We start from the raw sequence: 18,054 nt of genomic DNA on the forward strand, positions 1-18,054 counted from the left end.
TTATTTTACAAGATTTATCTACCACTTGATTGTAAGAAGACCTTGGGGTGGCTTACAAAAAGGGGGGGGGAGAGGGAAACAATAAAAACTTCAGTAAAAGCCATTCTTTACAACATTTGAAGCATGACAGTGTATGTCCTAGTACCCCACACTGGCAGCTGTTGCTGTGACCATACCTTTAGAATCAGTCATTTGATTGTTTTATCATGTCCGCTTGAATATATACTGGAACTCTGTAACCCTTGAACTAGCAGCACTCTTCTGACATGCTTGATACTTGAATGGCAATGTTCATGCCATACCATTGTGATTAAACCAACTGAAGGGTGTCATAAGGTTTTGATGCTAAGAATAGCCTCTAGCTGCTCTCAGTAAATTTCACTTTAAAAAAAAAACAACAACTTCAGAATAGTTTGACTGAAGCTAAAGGGACTCCCCAGTTAAGAAATCCACTCATCCTGGGGATGCTCTCATTCAGTAGATGAAAGATTCCTTTACTGCAGGGGTTGGACTAGATAATCCTTGTGGCCCCTTCCAACTCTACAATTCTATGATTCTATGAATGCCCATAAGATTATGCTCTCCCATATAGGCTTAGCTTTCATTCTCACAGTGCTTCTTGAACTTGGGTCCCCAGCTGCCATTGCACTACAACTCCCATCATCCCTAGCTAGCAGGACCACTGGCAGGGATGATGTCCAACAACAGCTGGGGACCCAAGTTTGAGAAACACTGCAAGCCTTCCCCCAGAAATAATCCTGCAAAAGCTCTTCACATTTGATACTTTGGTTGTATCATTTGTGCTATGCGTGTATCCTGTAATGTGTGACCTAGTAAACGTATTTTTCTTTTTCCAAATTGTATAGTGTGTGTACATGCATGAGTCCCACTGCAGTCCTGTGCAATGTGTACACATTGCGTAAATATGGAGGAAGAAATCTTCTCATGTGTTACAAGATAGTTCACACAGTGAACCTGCTAGTGTTTGAATATGTGAAGAGCCTCTGTGATTATTTTAGGGCAATTGACTTGTTGACGTCAATCTTCATTTGCTTAAGTGGCTTAGTTTGAGATGGATACCATTCTTCTTCTTAACGGTGCTGGAGTACTATTTCAACAGCCCCAATCTCTCAGCATTAGCTAAATCAGCACAATGGCCCTGCATAGAGGCCAATTTAGAGTAAGAACTCATCAATACTTGTCCCATGCCTAGAAAGCATGGGTCCAAGTGGTTTTCTGCTTGACCCACAGTTTCTAGGCACAGGTCTGAGTGGTTGCCTGCTCCTTTGCCATTGAGAACCCACTCTTTAGTGCTAAAGCAAAGCAAACGTGAATCCAGAAGAAACCCTGTATTGCTGTTTGCTCCTATTGAGCATTAAAGAGCAGTTTTCCCTGGGCGGAAGCAGTGGGACAAGAGGAAGTGTGTGGATGAGCCCTTAGCAGACATTTTTGACCAGAGTGGAAGGACAGAGGGCTGTTGAGTTGAAAACTAGGTCTAAGACTTTCTTTAAGAACCTAGTGAAAAAACAAAGTACACATTTATTGAGTTTTTAAAATTGCACCTCATATTTCCACTCAAGGCAGTTTACAATATGCAATTTAAATCTCATATATAAGCCAGAGAACACAGATGTTGTTAAGAGTATAGGAGGAATAGAGAAGCATTAGTTAATCCTATGTGGAAAAAGGTTTATGCATTTGCTTACTATTTTTGTGAGGTGTTCTGTTTATTGCTGCTTTGCATTTATTTTGAAGCTGTCTTAAATAGTCAACCAGACCATTCATTTTTGAAACAAAAACAGGTGAGATCATGAAGTGTTTAGAATTATGCCTGTCTTGGGATACTTAATAAATTAAACCATATTTTCATAAATACTTTCAAACTGGCTACATCTAAAATCTTGAAACACATAATTTCATTTCATTTTATGATGTCCTTTTGCTAAGCTCATAAAAACATACACATATATACATACACATGCATAACCCCCATAATCTTATTTATATTAATTTTAGAGCAGAAGTAACCTTTTGCCGGAATTCTGTTTATGCTTCAAAAATTTCCCCTTTAATATTTTTCCACCCCCCTTCTGTCCGCATTCCTAATCAAACAGTTGCTTGACTATATTTATTTCCTGTGCAGTCAGAGCAAATAGAAGTCCAGGATGATTTGGCATTGTGCAAGAAACTGAACTGTCTGATTCTGATTAATGATGCTATCCATCTCAGCAGATAGTAATTCTCTCCTTCAGATCTTAAGGGGGTGGGGAATGAGAAAACCATAGAATTCATACCTCACTGCTTTTCTGGGGCATTTTTTAGCATTTCATAAGCTGCCGGACTGTTACTGTGACTGTGCCTTTTGTGCTAGAATACTTGGTGGCCATTCCCCAATGTTACTCCGGTCACCAAGAGCAAAGAAGAAGAAACAATTCCAGACAACCATAATCAAGCCTCAAAATGTCTACGAAACTCCTAAAACAGTAAGAGACTGTCTAACTGGATGCCACATAAACACCTATTATAGTTCCTTCTTGCCTGCTCTATTATTGTTCCATATTGTCTGCTGTGATTGGCAGAAGCTCTCCAAGGTCTCAAGCAGGGGTCTTTCCCAGCCTTCCTACCAGAGATTGTATAAAGTCTTAGGATATTGAAACTGGAACTTAGGGCGGCGGCGGGGGGGGGGGGAACCTGTACTCTACCATTCAGCTTCAACCCTTCCTGCATCTGATTGCAATTTCCCCACTAAAGAAAAGATTGCTGATGTGTCCAAGCCAAACCACATGACACACAGTCTGTGTGGGCTATCTGCCTCTCTCTCCTCCTGATAGGAGCAGGAACACATCGTCATATCCACACAATTTGAAAACAGTGACACTGGCCACCTCTGTTGCCAATTCTGGTTATTCATAATATTATAGAGTTGGGAGACCATCTATTGCTTGAATATCTTCATCTGAGAGCTTACCACCTCACAAAACTGTTCGTCCCACTGCTTTAACAATAGTCACGTTTAAAAGTTTCTCTTAAACAGCTTTAAACAAGGTGTTGGACACTTGGGCCCTCCAAATGCTGCTGAACTACAACTCCCATCAGTCTCAGCAATCATGGCAAACATCAGGGGAGAGTTGCACTTCAGTGACATCTGGTGGGCCAAAGGTTCCCCATGTCAACTTTAAACAATCTGAGTCTCATGTACCCTAGGGATTGCCCTTTTCCACCTGGCCATTCCTCAATGTTACTTCCATCACCTAACCTTTAAAATCTGGGGAAAGGGCAGCAAACAAAGAGGGGCAGGTTGGCAGGGACTTGAGATACGGACTTCTCTGTTGTTCCACCACCATGCAAAACAGATTACTACCTGCTGAGACCTGTGAAAGTTATTGCCTGTTATTTGTAAAGCATTTCAGTTTAGGCATGCTGTTAAACTCAGTTTTAATTAACGTTTGATTTTGGGTAGCTTCAGATTTATTATTTTTTCGGTATGTGGGGTTTTTTTTCCCTTTAAAGAAATTAGTTGAGTTAAAAACGCTACATACCCTGTCCATCTGTCAGCTCTGGGCTGCTCACCAGTGGCATAGGCACACTGTTGCTGTTTAGGCACTCTCCCTGATCCATGCTTCAGTTTGTGTTGTTATGTGGACATGTATTTGCAGGTACTAGTCACACTTCCCATCATTTATCTCAAATGCAGAAAAGCAAAAGTAGAAGCTCCCCCATAAACACATGGCAAAGTCTAGGAATATTCGAGACAGAATCCTATGTTCTTTAGCCAGTCTAAAAGGCATGCTCAGGGATGGTAACAGAATCAAAATAACTAAATCAATTCTAATGGAAGTGTCTTCACAGAAGACAAATGTTTCTAAAGCAGGTGTTTTTACAGCAACATTCTTAAAAGTTTGGAGAATAGAACTCTTAAGTCTCCACAAGAAATTTTAATTGTTCCAAGCTTGTAGCCTTGCCTATTGCACTGCAGAAGCTACTAGTATGGCTGGATGTTTTCATGTTTGTGTCTGGGGAGCACAGCGGTTGTCTATGTGTTGCTATAAGAATTTTATGATAGTGGTTATTTTAATTAATTTGGTTTGCTACGCTGTTGCTAAAAATGAGGTGCGGCATGCATAGGAAACTAAAATGAAGGTGGGTTGCTGGAAATATTCACCTTTTCTTGCAGCCAGGGGACGAGATCAAAACAGAAAGGGTGGAGAAAAGCAGGCCTGCTGTTCCCCAAAGCTGTCATCTTTGGGACTGCTGACTACCACTACTGGGCAAGCAGTGATTGAGGTTTAGTTTTGAAATGCACTGATTTACAGACAGTTCCGTTCTGTTTTCTGGTCCAAACAAGCAGAGTAGGGAGTTGCATTTCTTCGAGGAAGCCTATCTCACTTGGGAAACAATTGCCCTTGAGAAAAATAAAAGCAAAACTTAAAAAGCTTCACCCCCAGTGCTTGTGTAACCATAGAGCCCTGAAGTCAATGTAGTTTTGCACTGTTTTATATTTAACTTCCCCAAGTGCCTAAAACTAAATGGAGCAAGTTCATGGCTGGCACATCCCATTGAATTATCTGTTTGGTTTATCTGGTCAAAAGAGCAGCAGAGATCCCGCTGCACCATTTGAGGGAATCTGTCAGCATTTCCGTTACGAAAAGTCTTACCTCTTCTGTGCTTTTAATTACATTGAAAGAATTTGCATCTGCATATAAATGCAGCTTAATATATAGCACAAGCACATTTTATTTCTAATAATGAAAAGGAACATACTTTTGCAAGCTCAAGCTTATATTTGTTGCAACCACATTCATTTGAATGCCCAGGCGTGAGGGACGGAAATCCAAAACACTTGGATAATCTATGGTTCTTCTCTCTCTCAGGAGGACCACTGAAAATGAGAATTCATCAAAACGTTGGTAAATATTTAAAATTCCCATTGACTAGCTTTGAGGGAGAGCTGCAATAAAGACTGTTTAGGGGAACAAAAGAATCTTTCAGACTAGTTTAAAATCAGCAGAGTAGTAACCATACACCGTAAGGTGTTGCAACACATCCAGTATTATATACACCAATGCTTACATTACTGAAACAGAATGTGAACTCAGCAAAGGTTAGTTTATCTTTATTAACATTTATGAACAGTCCATGGTGCAGTGCCATGGGCTGGTGTTGGGCACAGTTTGAGACCCAAGTTCCTGACTTGAGGGCCAGCACCAGAAGAACCCTGCCCCGGGGTGCTGATCCTTTACAGTATGGCTGCCTGCGTTCTGGTCCAGAGGAGGCAAATGAGTGACCAACAGAGCAAGCAAGGCATGTGTTGCTGGGGATGATGGGAGTTGTAGTCCAAAACATCAGGAGGGCGCCAGATTGGCAAAGGCTGAACTACACCATGCCTTCCTATCACCATTATTCATATAACTATCTTGGCCTAGGAATACAATGAAGACACATTTTTTGATACCTGTGCAAATGTTCCTAGACCAAGATCATCTCTAATGATCAGCCAACTGTTGTTGTGCAGGAGGCATTTCAGGTAACACCAAACAGCTGATCGGTGGTGCCTGCAAGCCCAGCCGTGGCACTTTTATGCTGCCCCATACGGGCAATTAAGTGTGGCTGGGCCAAAATGGTCTGACAGGACCAATTAAGCCTTTGGGTCAGAGATTCCGCACTACTGCTTTAAAATAAACATCCATAATTAAAAAGTACAACAAACAATCCCATTAAAACAGTATAATAATCAAAACAGTTAATTAAAGCAGTTTCAAGCCATGAGATCAGCAGAATGGAGTTACAAGAGCCCCTGCTTAAGGGTGTGTTGGATTTTTTAACTTTTCAAATTCCGAAAATGAGGATTGCTAAAAAGTTGTAACATGATTTGGGAATCCGAAACGTATCTTGGTTAAATTAATATAATTTACTTTTGCTTATAAGCAAAATGTGTGTGAAATTGCATAGAAATCATTAAAAATGATTGCCAAGTATTGCTGTTATATATATTAATATTTGTTGTTGTTTTTCAGCATTACCTGAGGTTTTCATAAGGTAAAATTAAACTTCTTTGCTTTTCTCAAAGCAGTTTATGTGCTTTTTCATCCAACATAGACTTACCAAGATAAATGTCCAATCACAAAACAGCAAATGTGACTTCATCACACCCAAAAACATATTTTGAAGACTGCCTCTGAAATTTGCAAAAAAAGTTCCACCCTTTAAAATAGCACGCCCTACCTGCAAGAACTAAATCTCCCTCCCCCACTACTGCACTGCATCTTGTCATGCTGTTAATTCGACCTTGGGGGGGGGCAGGAAAGTAGTGGAGGCAGCTTGAGGTCAATCTTCCCTTGCAAACTGAGCCCATCCAAGGGCAGTCTCAGCATTAATATCCATATTTCTCCTATTACCTGTTCTTATGCAGCCAAAATGGTACTCTTCATGCAAAATAGGAAACAAGCAGGCCTGGGGAGACCACAGTGTTTGCACACCTGCAGACCTAGGAGGGAATTCCACCAAATAGTGCAAAACCGACTGATCATACTAAATGGGCAAAGAATGCGGACTGTTTGGAAGGAACAGAAAATGGAAATATTCAAAAGCACCCTGCCTTCTACTGTGGAATCAGGGTTAGTAGCCATTGGTAGCCTTATGCCCCATGAATTTGTCTAATCCTCTTGCAAAGCCATCAAAGGTGGTGACCATCCTGCCCCTAGTTTAACTATGCACTGTGTGAAGTACTTTCTTTTGCCTGTACAGTCTCCCAACATTCAGCTTCATTGGCGGGCCATTAATTCTAGTGTTTTAACAGATGGACACAAACATTCTCTCCATCTACTTTCCCTATACTATATATAATTTATACTTTTACCTTATCTCTTACTTGTCTTTTCTCTGAACTTAAAAGCTCTAAAAGCTGTTAACAGTCCCATTTAGTGGCATAATGTGGGAGGGGCCATGGGGGCTGTGGCCCCGGGCACACAATTGGGATGGGACGAACCAGGCAACCCCGAGACCCCCCCCCTCACACCCTGCTGGCAGCGGGGGCTGGAGAGCACAGAGGGTGAAGATCACCCTCTGTGTGTGCTCCCACGCCTGGCACGCCCAGCTGCCACTTCCCCTTCCCAGCGTCAATCCTGATCCAGGGGCAGAGCGGCTCCAGCTCAAGAGCAGCTGTGGCACGCAGGGCTGAGGCTCCTCCTTCTCTATGTCAAGGATGACCTGGGGGTGGAGAGTGGCTGCCACCCACTCTCGTCAACTGGGGTGCCCAAGTGCACCCCTGCCCAGGTGCCACAGCAAGCTCCCTTTGTGCCCCCCACACCCAACCCAGGCACTATTTAGATATGCTCCGCAACTGGTCGCAATGATCATTCTGGCAGCCCTTTTCTGACCCCTTTCCAACTCTATAATATCCTTTTTGAGGTGAGGTGACCAGAACTGTTCATATAGTATTCCAAATGCAGTCACACCATAGATTTGCTTAACAGCATTATATTGAAGAATATAATGTATCTGAAGAAGTATCTGAAGAAGTGTGCATGCACACGAAAGCTCATACCAAGAACAAACTTAGTTGGTCTCCAAGGTGCTACTGGAAAGAATTTTTTATTTTGTTTTGACTATGGCAGACCAACATGGCTACCCATCTGTAACTAGCATTATATTGTCCATCTTATTTTCAACTCTTTTCCTAATGGTCCCTAGCAGAGATTTTTCCTTTTCCACAGCTGCCACACATGGGACAACATCTTCATCGAGCTATCCACTATGACTCCAAGTTGTTGTTCCTAGTCAGTCACCACCAATTCAGACCCCATGAGTTTAGATGTGAAATTAAGATTATTTTTGCCGACATGCATTACTTTACATTTACCGTATATACTTGAGTATAAGCCTAGTTTTCCAGCACACTTTTTGTGCTTTAAAAGCTGCCCTCGGTTTATACTCAAGTCAACCATTCCTTAAGAAGTGTACAAGAACGGTGGTTCTTTACTCTCCCCAGGCAGCTTGTTCCATTCCTGAACTGCTCACATAAATGCAAACTTTAGACCCCAGAAGGCAGAAAGCCTATCAGTTAAGGAAGTATTAAAACCCCACAGGTGCTCACTTTCCCTGGCTCCTGCTTAAACAGGACAGGATCCCAGCCTTCTCTGTATAACACAAGGGAACATTGTGCTGTGGGTTAAACCACAGAGCCCTAGGGCTTGCTGATCAGAAGAATGGCGGTTCGAAACCCTGCGACGGGGTGAGCTCCACAGCAGCAAAGGAGGAAGAGGAAGGAGCAGCCCAAAGGGCTGCTTTGGGCTGCTCGTTCCTCCTCTACCACAGTGGCAAAGGTGAACCGGCTTATACTTGAGTCAATAAGCTTTCCCACATTTTTGTAGGGAAATTAGGTGCCTCGGCTTATATTTGGGTCGACTTATACTCGAGTATATGCGGTACATATTTAATTGCACTTGCCATTTTACTGCCCAGTTTGGAGAAGCCCCTTTGGAACTCTTCACAATCTCATTTTAGCCACCCTGAACACTTTATTAAAAAATTAAAAATCACAGGTCCTAATACTTATCCTTGAGAATCCCCTTTCTACATCCCTGTTGGAATTGCCCATTCATTCCTATTCTCTGTTTCCTGTTTACTTAACTGGTTCCTGATCCACCAGATGACCTCTCCTCTTATTCCTTAACTTACTTGGGAGTCTTTGGGGAGGTACCTTGTCGAAAGCTTTTTGAAAGTCCTAGTATACTATGTCAGCTGGATCACGTCTGCTTGCTGGCACTATTGAAGGACTCTGAATAGTTTTGTGAGACAGGATTTACAATTTCCACAACTGCCAAATTTTCAAATAGACAATCTCAACTTTAATATGTTTGTCAAGATGTTTCATTGATAATGTCTAATCCATCTTAAATTGGTCTAATAGGCACAGGTAGGGAAATCAAATAATACCCAGGTAACACTCAGAAGAATCATTTAAAAATGACAACTTGGTTTTATGGTAAATAACTACATTACTTTCTTCTCTTGCTTACATTGCTGGGCTAATCGTTGACTTAGTATGTTTGAAAATACTGTTTGGAAGCTTTGGCAGAAGCAAGGCAGTACATTCAGAAGCTGAAGCAAGAATTTTGCATATGGAAAATTAGCATCAAGTGCAAATGTTCTTGCAACAGAACCAGTATATGAAAAACCACTGTGAGAATGACTCACTGATGGACACATTTGTTGTTGTTTTCATGATCTTTTGCAATGTGTTTGCTGGTTTCCACAGCCTTGTTTAAATTCAAGCGAAGACCTTTTTGCACCAGCTCTGTAGGATTTCATTTGCGAGTTGTACATTTAATTCTCCACAGCAGATGGTGTTGAGTGGGTGAAGTGCTGTATATTTGCGACAGATTCCTTATCCTACAAAATTAATTAAGTGCTTCATACTGAGACTTAAAATCAGAATACTATTATTTGTTAAAAAGCTAATTCATGCTTGTGGTTTTTAAGGCTGTACACAACACAAGATTTGGTGTTTGAGTATTTCCTTTAATAAGTCAATAAATGCAGCCATGGCTTCTAGACTGAAATGCTACTGCTGTTGTAAATTTGAAATTCACTTGTAAATAATTGTCTCATTTTTGGCTGGAGTATTAGTTTTTCCAGATGTTGCTATGAAGAAGGTTGCTAAGGAAATCAATCAGTGTTCAATTATACGCAGTACAATGGAGTTCTCAGAATGCTTGTTTTCCACAAGCTTCCATATCCTACAGAGTTCTCTGAAATAAGAAATGAAAATGTAAAAAGATAACTTCTTGCTTTTTACAGAGAACTTAAGTGTGCTTGAAAATGTTTGGAAACTGTCAATACCAAATGCATGGTTAAAGCACCGCCGTACAAACAGGCAACTCATCTAGCCAAATGTACTTCCTACAATAATGACAAATACCAAATATCAGAAAAAGTATAGGAACATGAAAAAGGAGGATTTAGTTTTCATCACCAATTGTCATCTCTCCCCGTCCTTAAACATTAGCAATATATCCTCATGCTCAAGATGCGACTATACCGGTAGTAATCTTGGCTAACCATTCTTGGGAAACCTATATATATATATATATATATATATATATATATATATATACACACACACACACACACACACACACACACACACACACACACACAATATCTGGGTGCAGAGCTTCATATTAAATATACATTTTGGACAATCCTGCTCTAATAACTGAAGTAAATTGTAGGCACTCACATTACTGCAAATATTTATTATAAATGTAGCTATTTATGTCAGAAATAGAGCACCAACAACAGACATCGGCCATTAGATGAAATGGGAAGGCAGGAAGCACTGAATGAAGACAGGGAAGAGCTGATTGCAGAAAAACCGGTGGATGTGAAGTACTCTTATATTCACTGCAGAAGTTGTTGGAAGGATGCCCATATACAAACTATTTTTTTCCTGGTAGTGCAACTGAAGTAGTTTATCAAATACAGCTGTCAGGATGAAATATCTGACAAGTTAACAGTATCCATTTTCTAGAGCTCTGTGGTCCTGCAGATGTTGTTATTGAACTATGAACATACCTATGCATCATCACGATTAAAACCAGCCTCCTTACCTAAGGAAAGTGTCAGCTCCAGGCAGTGATAAGAGCAGGTATCAACAGAAATCCAGCAGAGGTGAAATCTAGAGTAGTGTAGTTATCACAAAGGAGTCAGCCTACATGAATTCTTGACAGCTCAGTCATAGTAGTCACCAGAGAGCAATACCTAGATCTGTTCCAATGCAATGTAAACTGGGACCACCAAGCAGCACTGATTAGACTTGAAGCAAGCAAGGTTGGGAAGTAAAGAGGATAGCGAAGAGTACCTGTTCTCTGTCACATTTCTATATCTAATGCTGGAAACTTCTAGACACTGAGGGTCAACAGGAAACAGTGAGTTTTCATGAGTAGCCAGATTTGATGTCCCCTCAGAAGGTTGTCTTCAGTGAAAGGTATCTATGCCTCTGAGCAACTATTGTAGCAATTCTTTTTTAAAAAACATGTGAGAATGCGAGAAATCTGACTAGAATCGGGGATTCCAGTACTCCTAGTCCAGAGGGCACACAGTTATGTCTTCTTCATAAGGAAAAAAGATCAACATTTGGGGACAATATTGCAGTTCCCAACCTCTGGTGGATGTGTTTCCACTAATTAGCAACCATAAAATACATGGATAGAGTTTCTATATTCCACTCTCCCTGGAATACAAGCAACCTCCTTCCACACATAATCCACAATCATCACTTGATTAGTGATCTACAATGCACACATAAAGTAACTTGATGATCTTGCAATGTTATAATGAATACTCAAATTTATTTAAGATGGCCATAAGCTGCAAAAACTCATCCCACAGCATGAAACTAATTATTGTCACCACTGTTAATCTCTTGCAAAAAAGAGAGAAATATTTGTTATCAGTAAAAGTCCTGTATAACTGCTCACCATCGAGCAGATAGCTGATATATTATTCCAAAGCTTGGCCATGAAGAGCAGTGCTGTTTTATGTATTTCCAATTACCAACAGAACCTGAAGAAAAGATAAATGTGGAACAAATTTTTGTATTTATGAGATTCATATAATCCTTTAGGTGGCTGTCCGGGCTATAAACAAAGTGGAGAAATCTGTTTAAACTCCAAATGAATGTCAAAATATTTAAAGCAGAGAAAGGGAACCTGTGATCCTCCATGTTGCTAGATTCCAACTTCAGTCGCCCCCGACAGTTGGTCAGCTGATAGAAGTTGGGAGTCCAAGCATACTTTGAGGACCACAGATCTCTCATCTCTGCTTTAAAGGTATCCATGGTAAATTGCTGAAATCTAGGAAAACCTAGAGGATCATAATTCAGCAGACACTACTGCTATGCAAGTTCCAGTTGGGTTTAGAAGTATGAGGGAAATGAACTGATTTCATGCAGCCACAGCGTCCAATTATTTATGTGCATTAGAAGCAAACAAAGGTTGCTGAAGATGGTACTGCAGCAGAGATGCTGAATAGAGCGATTTCTCTCTGGGCTCCAGATGCTTACAAAATATACAAACACTCGGGGGTTCAAAATGCACGGCCAACTGGCAAATGGTCATTTAAACTATTTCATGTTATTTTAAGTGATTCATTGCTTCTTTACACAGGTTGGAGATTATCATTGGACTGTGAAGATGACTACATCATTTGAAACAGGAATTCCAGGCGTTCCAGATTCAACTTGCTTTGGCTTGCTTGTTTTCTAGATCCCTCTACCAGTTTCTGTATACTAGAGCCAATGCATCTTGTGTGTATGGCCACTTCACTAAGGATACAAGGCAGGTGAGTCAAAAGTCTAAATGTTACCAAGTGCTCTTGATTCTTTCAGTAAATTTAGAGAATGATTCACTCTTGAAATTCTAATTCCAGGGGCTATGACCATTTAAGGTGCTGTGATTATAGGTTGGTTGATCACTTAAGTGAGTTCTCTGATGCCATTCAAATCACCAGGTTTACTATATCCTGTGAAATTATCAGCAGCGACATGTTCATTGAGCTATCCACTACGACTCCAAGTTGTTGTTCCTAGTCAGTCAGTCAGTCAGTTATCAGATTTATGTTGTGTTTTCTCATTGTCAGGATATATACAAAGGAGATAATAATCCTCAGGAGCTCAGCCTGTATTCCCATTCAGCTTTGACTAAAAGAGAGAACTGCAGGAAAATCAGTGAGGTGGGGAAGAAGCCCTTCAAGAGGCCTAAGTGGATCATGGTTACTCTGATCCCTACAAACACTTACAGGTTAGGAACAAGATTTGGCTGTTATGATTCCTTTTTCACTGTTGTCCCTCCCACATCTTATTTTCCAGCTGTCACACTGTACATTTGTTTCTTCCGACTGGATTATTCAGCGTTACTTTCTCCAAAACTGTGATTACTAGGTAAAAGGGACCCCTGACCATTAGGTCCAGTCGCGGACGACTCTGGGGTTGCAGCTCTGATCTCGCTCTATAGGCTGAGGGAGCTGGTGAACAGCTTCTGGGTCATGTGGCCAGCATGACTAAGCCACTTCTGGTGAACCAGAGCAGCACACGAAAACACCATTTACCTTCCCGCCGGAGCGGTACCTACTGTATGTTCTGGCGTATAAGACTACTTTTTAATCCAGGAAAATCTTCTCAAAAGTCGGGGGTCGTCTTATATGCCGGGTGGAGAATCTGCGGCCAAGTATATCTTAAACTCTATATTTTAACTGGAAAAGTTGGGAGTCGTCTTATACGCCGGAAAATACAGTATTTATCTACTTGCACTCTGATGTGCTTTTGAACTGCTAGGTTGGCAGGAGCAGGGACCAAGCAACGGGAGCTCACCCTGTTGTGGGGATTCGAACCACCGACCTTGATTGGCAAGCCCTAGGCTCTGTGGTTTAGACCACAGCGCTACCCGCGTCCCTCAGCAATATAGTTAATCTTTACCAAAAGCCATGAGAAATGCCTTTTCACTGCTAGGGCTTCTATGGTTATGACCCGCCCTTTGCAGACAAGCATCACTCAGACAATAAAGACCTACAGCTACATCATCACAGCTCCTGAGGAGCAGACAGTTCCACCTTATCCCAAAGAGAATCTGGTTTTGGTTGGCAGCTTATAATTATGAGACAAAAATGTATACATTCTAGTTGAGGAAGAGACAGAATTGTGTTCCCTACCCCATAACGCATTATGTAGGAAACTGGCTCTCTTTTGATTCCTCTAAAAACGTCCCTGGAACTATTTGTCTATAATTTGGGAGGCTAAGGCCAATCTTGAGAGACTTACCTGTAAATTTCATTCACTTTAAAAAAAAATGGTAAATTTGTTTAGATGTTTTTAGATTCTTGCATTACAGTTAATAGGAAAACACACAACTTTGTTTTATACAGAATGGTTTGGAACTCAGAACAGAGATTGAAGCAGAGCAAGTACAGAAACAGACAGATTCAAGGCAAATCTTAGTGCCTGCCTACGCCCCTAATAACTGCATTGTTAACTGCATGCATGGAAAAGTTATAAGGGCTGGAAAGATGAAACCAGAATTTAAAAAATGGGATCTACAGGATTAAAAACTATTAAGATATATGGATGAAGCTGTGGTTATGAAAACAGCTGAACACATTTAAAAATATGGCAAGTCCATAGCCATTCTACACACTTTCATTTATTGTCTGGACAATTTAAATACAAATAATTCAAACACAACAAGGTTATGAAAAAAAAACCATTTACAATACTTTCCCTCAGAAATGATCTAAACTAGCAAGTTAAACATGAAGTAATACAGTATAACTAAAATATACAACTGCCTGGTCCTAAGAAAGATTTTTTTTAATTTTTAATTTCAGATAGTAAAACACATTGTAGAGAAAAGATTCTGACATGCCTTCCCCACTAATGCTTAGAAATAGCATCAAAACTTTCCCAGCAAACTGCGCTCATTCACAGCAGATGGTGTAGAAAGGTTTTCCCCAAACATTGAATGAGGGTATTTTCTGTTTTTTTGTTTTGTTTGAAATTTAAAATCATTTCAAAATGTAAATGAACTGATGACATTTAGGATGCACAGCCTTTGCTGTTAAATTATTCTTGTACCATAAAATGTTTGCTGCTTCAGTGTGGAAAATAAATAAATGAAATAAAATCAGTATGTAGTTTACATGCAGTTAGTGGGTATAAGCATGGGTAGGCGGCGGCAGGGGGGGGGGCGGAATGCACAAAATAAGCACAAGTTATAAAGAACCATAACGTTTTATTACCATTAAGACTAAACTGGTATTGAAAAAATTGTATATAACAAGACAAGAAAAGCAATAGCAAATTTAACTATCAACTAGATTATGCATAGCGAGTAACTGTTTCTAGTACTCAGGGAAGAGCATGACCTTTTTTTTGTTTTAAATATATAACCATACAAAGCACAAACATACGAAAAGGATCAGTGCACTGGACATGGGAGGACTCCCTCAGTCATTTTGTTCCCTTAGCTCTGTTTTCCCCAATCTGAATTACATCAAAATAAAGACCCAGTTTTTGTTGTTTTCTACTGTGCAGTAAGAAAAAAATAATAATATTCACAACAAACATGACAATATATCAAACAATATTTCTACACAGGTTACCTTGATACCTCTTGCCACTTAAGTATCATTAAGAAAACATTTTAAGACATACAAACGAAACTAGCAAAGTGTTACAACTTAGAATAAGTTAACCAAAAGGAAAAAAATAACTTCTTTTATATATATATATATATTTATATTATATATACACATACACACACAACAAAATGACACAATAATATGCTTCTTCCCATAGTTTAAGTAAACAAATAAGTAGACTAGCCAAACTAGCAATATTTGATTTTGGCATATGCGTCACATCAGCAATTAAATAAATAAGTGTTTCAAGCAACGTAAAGAGTGTTTCAAATGTGCCAACATAGCCCAATTTATATCAGTATGGGCTAGAAAGTGAATCTGAAAATTCTTAACAAATTTAAAGCAAATGTACTTCCCCCCCTCTAAACACATTACATTTAACTATGATACTAAGATATGTAAATAATTTTGTAGCACCTACTGCTCAAAGAAAGGAACTTTTTGATTAAAATTAATTTTTTTCCAAAACTTTTGTTCTGCTGATATCCCATACTGATGACTTAAAGAAAAACCATCCTGCAACTCATCTCCTTGCTTTTGGGTTTTGACTGTGGGTAACTGTGTGCCTGGGAAGAACACTCTCCCGTTCTGTATTTAATATTTTTATTACATGCTATGAAAAGATACGAAGATCATCTGTTTGTAGCCCATCCTTCAAAAAACAATCTACTTAATCCAGTTTAAAACACACATCTTGATCTCTAAAAAGTTACCAGTGCAGTATGAACATGACAAAGTTGTCAATTTCCCCTAAATTAGCCAGTCAAAATATTTTTTTTCTCAAATCCAGATTCTCTTGTAAAAATTCTTTATATTTTATAAAAATAGATTTTTCTTGAAACCCATTTTCAGCAAAGAGACCACCTCTTTGGCAACATTGTTAATGTTATTTAAACTGTTATGTCATCAGGTATCCCCCCCTTTTACCCTATCCCTAACAGAAGACTGTTTAGTTCACATGATATAAAATAAAAAAGGAAAAATAAAAAAGTTGCAAAATTATGTTTCTTTCTTTTTTTCATTTTGCAATTTTTATTGTTCCTCTTTAATTTATGTTGGGGGTTTACCAATCTGATTGGATCAAACATTTTGGAAAAAAAAGAGCAAAATCTGCTAATCCCATTAGTCTGTAAAAATGGTTTTAGATTTTTTTTTCATTTATTTATTTATTTATTTTTCAAATGAGTGAATGGTCATCTTAAAAAGACCCACCTTCAAGGAAGGTAGTAAAACTAGCTGGCCGGGTAAAAATCCCTGCACATTGTTATCTATGTATATTATATTCAACAACGACAGCTATGAAAGAACATTCAATGCATCAAAGGTTTTTTGTTTTGTTTTTTCTAAGCATTATAAAATCCTTTCCTGTTCACAGGATATCAACGTTTTAATACTTAGGCAACACTGGCTTATAAAAGTCCATGGTTGAGTATAAGCCTTGAAAGTTTTTTGTTTGTTTGTTCGTATATATATTTATATATATATATATTTATAATAATTATTAAAGATATGAAATTCAGGATTTATGGGTTTTATTGGTTTTAAAGGAAACTTGCAATACTCTGTCTCCTAAGCGGTATCCGTTAAGGCTGGCAATTGCCATGGCAGCTTCATCGTAGTTTGTCATGGTGACAAAGCCAAATCCCTTGCACTTGTTGGTGTTGAAGTCGCGAATCACCTTGACGTTGTTGACTGCTCCAAAGGGGCCAAAGAGCTGCCACAAGACACTTTCGTCGGAGTCGGGGGACAAGTTGTACACAAAGATGCACCACCCAGTCCCAGTATGGCCAGGGATGTTCATTCCTACAAGGCTTGTCATCCCATCAATTGTGATTGGAGAAAACCTATCAGATTAACAAAGAAAAAAGACAAAAAGAGAGAGAGGAGGGCTAATCTACAGATCAGTTTCAAGCATACATTACATAAAACCAAGACCAAGAAAAGAAAAAGAGCCTGTTAAATTCTCTGCAGTGAAGAACGCACATTCAGTACACGGCGTAACATTCAGTTTAAAATGCACTACTAAATGCCTCTGAAACAACAGTTCCTGAACTCGATGTAAGGAACTGAAATTGAGTGTGTATTAGTAGTTCCCTTGGAGAACTTGGCTGCACTTTGCAATGAAATGAAGTCTCCTTTATGTTGTAATCTAGTACTGTACATGGTTTTATCTGAGTAGGTTGTAGCTACTACCTTTATTGCCTGATGAAAGCTTTGTTGGTTCAATCAAAGGTATCTAAAGGGCTGCCACGTGGCAGATGGAGCAAGCTTGTTTTCTCCTGCTCCAGAGGCTGGGACCCAAAACAATGGCTTCAAGTTACAAGAAATAAGATTCTGACTAAACATCGGGAAAAAACTTTCTGAAAGGGCTGTTCAACGGTGGAATGAACTCCTTTGGAAGGTGGTGGGCTCCTTCCTTGAAGATTTTAAAACCGAAGTTGGATGGCCATCTGTTACGGATACTTTAGCTGAGATTCCTGCATTGCAGACTGTTAGACGAAATGACTCTTGGGGTCCCTTCCAACTCTACAATTCTACGATTTTATTGTATTCACACAGGCATTAAGTAAATTACCAAGTAGCTTTATTTGAAACTACTGAGACCCTAGAAAAAGCATTGCTATCCTGTCTAAGATGTTGTGTGTAATATGAATGTACATTACACGTATAAGTTCTTTCTCTTTACATAGATATATTTAAAGCTGTATGGGGCTAGCCTAGCTGAACCACAACAAAGGGCAGCAAGCACTTTTGTTTTGTGTAATTTACTAGACTTATTACTTGCTAGATCATTAGCACGACAAGTTATGAAAACTAAAGACTGCTGCATGGTCAGGGATGATGGGAGTTTTAGTTCACAGC

General features: G+C 39.5%; 1 protein-coding gene across 7 annotated transcripts in view; it reads right to left on the bottom strand.

Annotated features, from left to right (window-relative positions):
- Positions 1–14,763: 14,763 nt before the first annotated feature.
- ELAVL4 (ELAV like RNA binding protein 4) overlaps positions 14,764–18,054 on the bottom strand; it is a 98,335-nt gene continuing 95,044 nt past the window's right edge. For all 7 annotated transcript variants that reach the window (XM_033152177.1, XM_033152180.1, XM_033152178.1 and 4 more), the window contains one exon: positions 14,764–17,036. In XM_033152177.1, coding sequence (XP_033008068.1) covers positions 16,709–17,036 — 328 coding nt within the window. In that variant the 3' untranslated portion in view covers positions 14,764–16,708. The remainder of the gene's footprint in view (positions 17,037–18,054) is intronic.

The sequence above is a fragment of the Lacerta agilis genome, chromosome 6 (assembly GCF_009819535.1).
Source record: "Lacerta agilis isolate rLacAgi1 chromosome 6, rLacAgi1.pri, whole genome shotgun sequence".
In the NCBI taxonomy this organism is placed as follows: Eukaryota; Metazoa; Chordata; class Lepidosauria; order Squamata; family Lacertidae; genus Lacerta; species Lacerta agilis.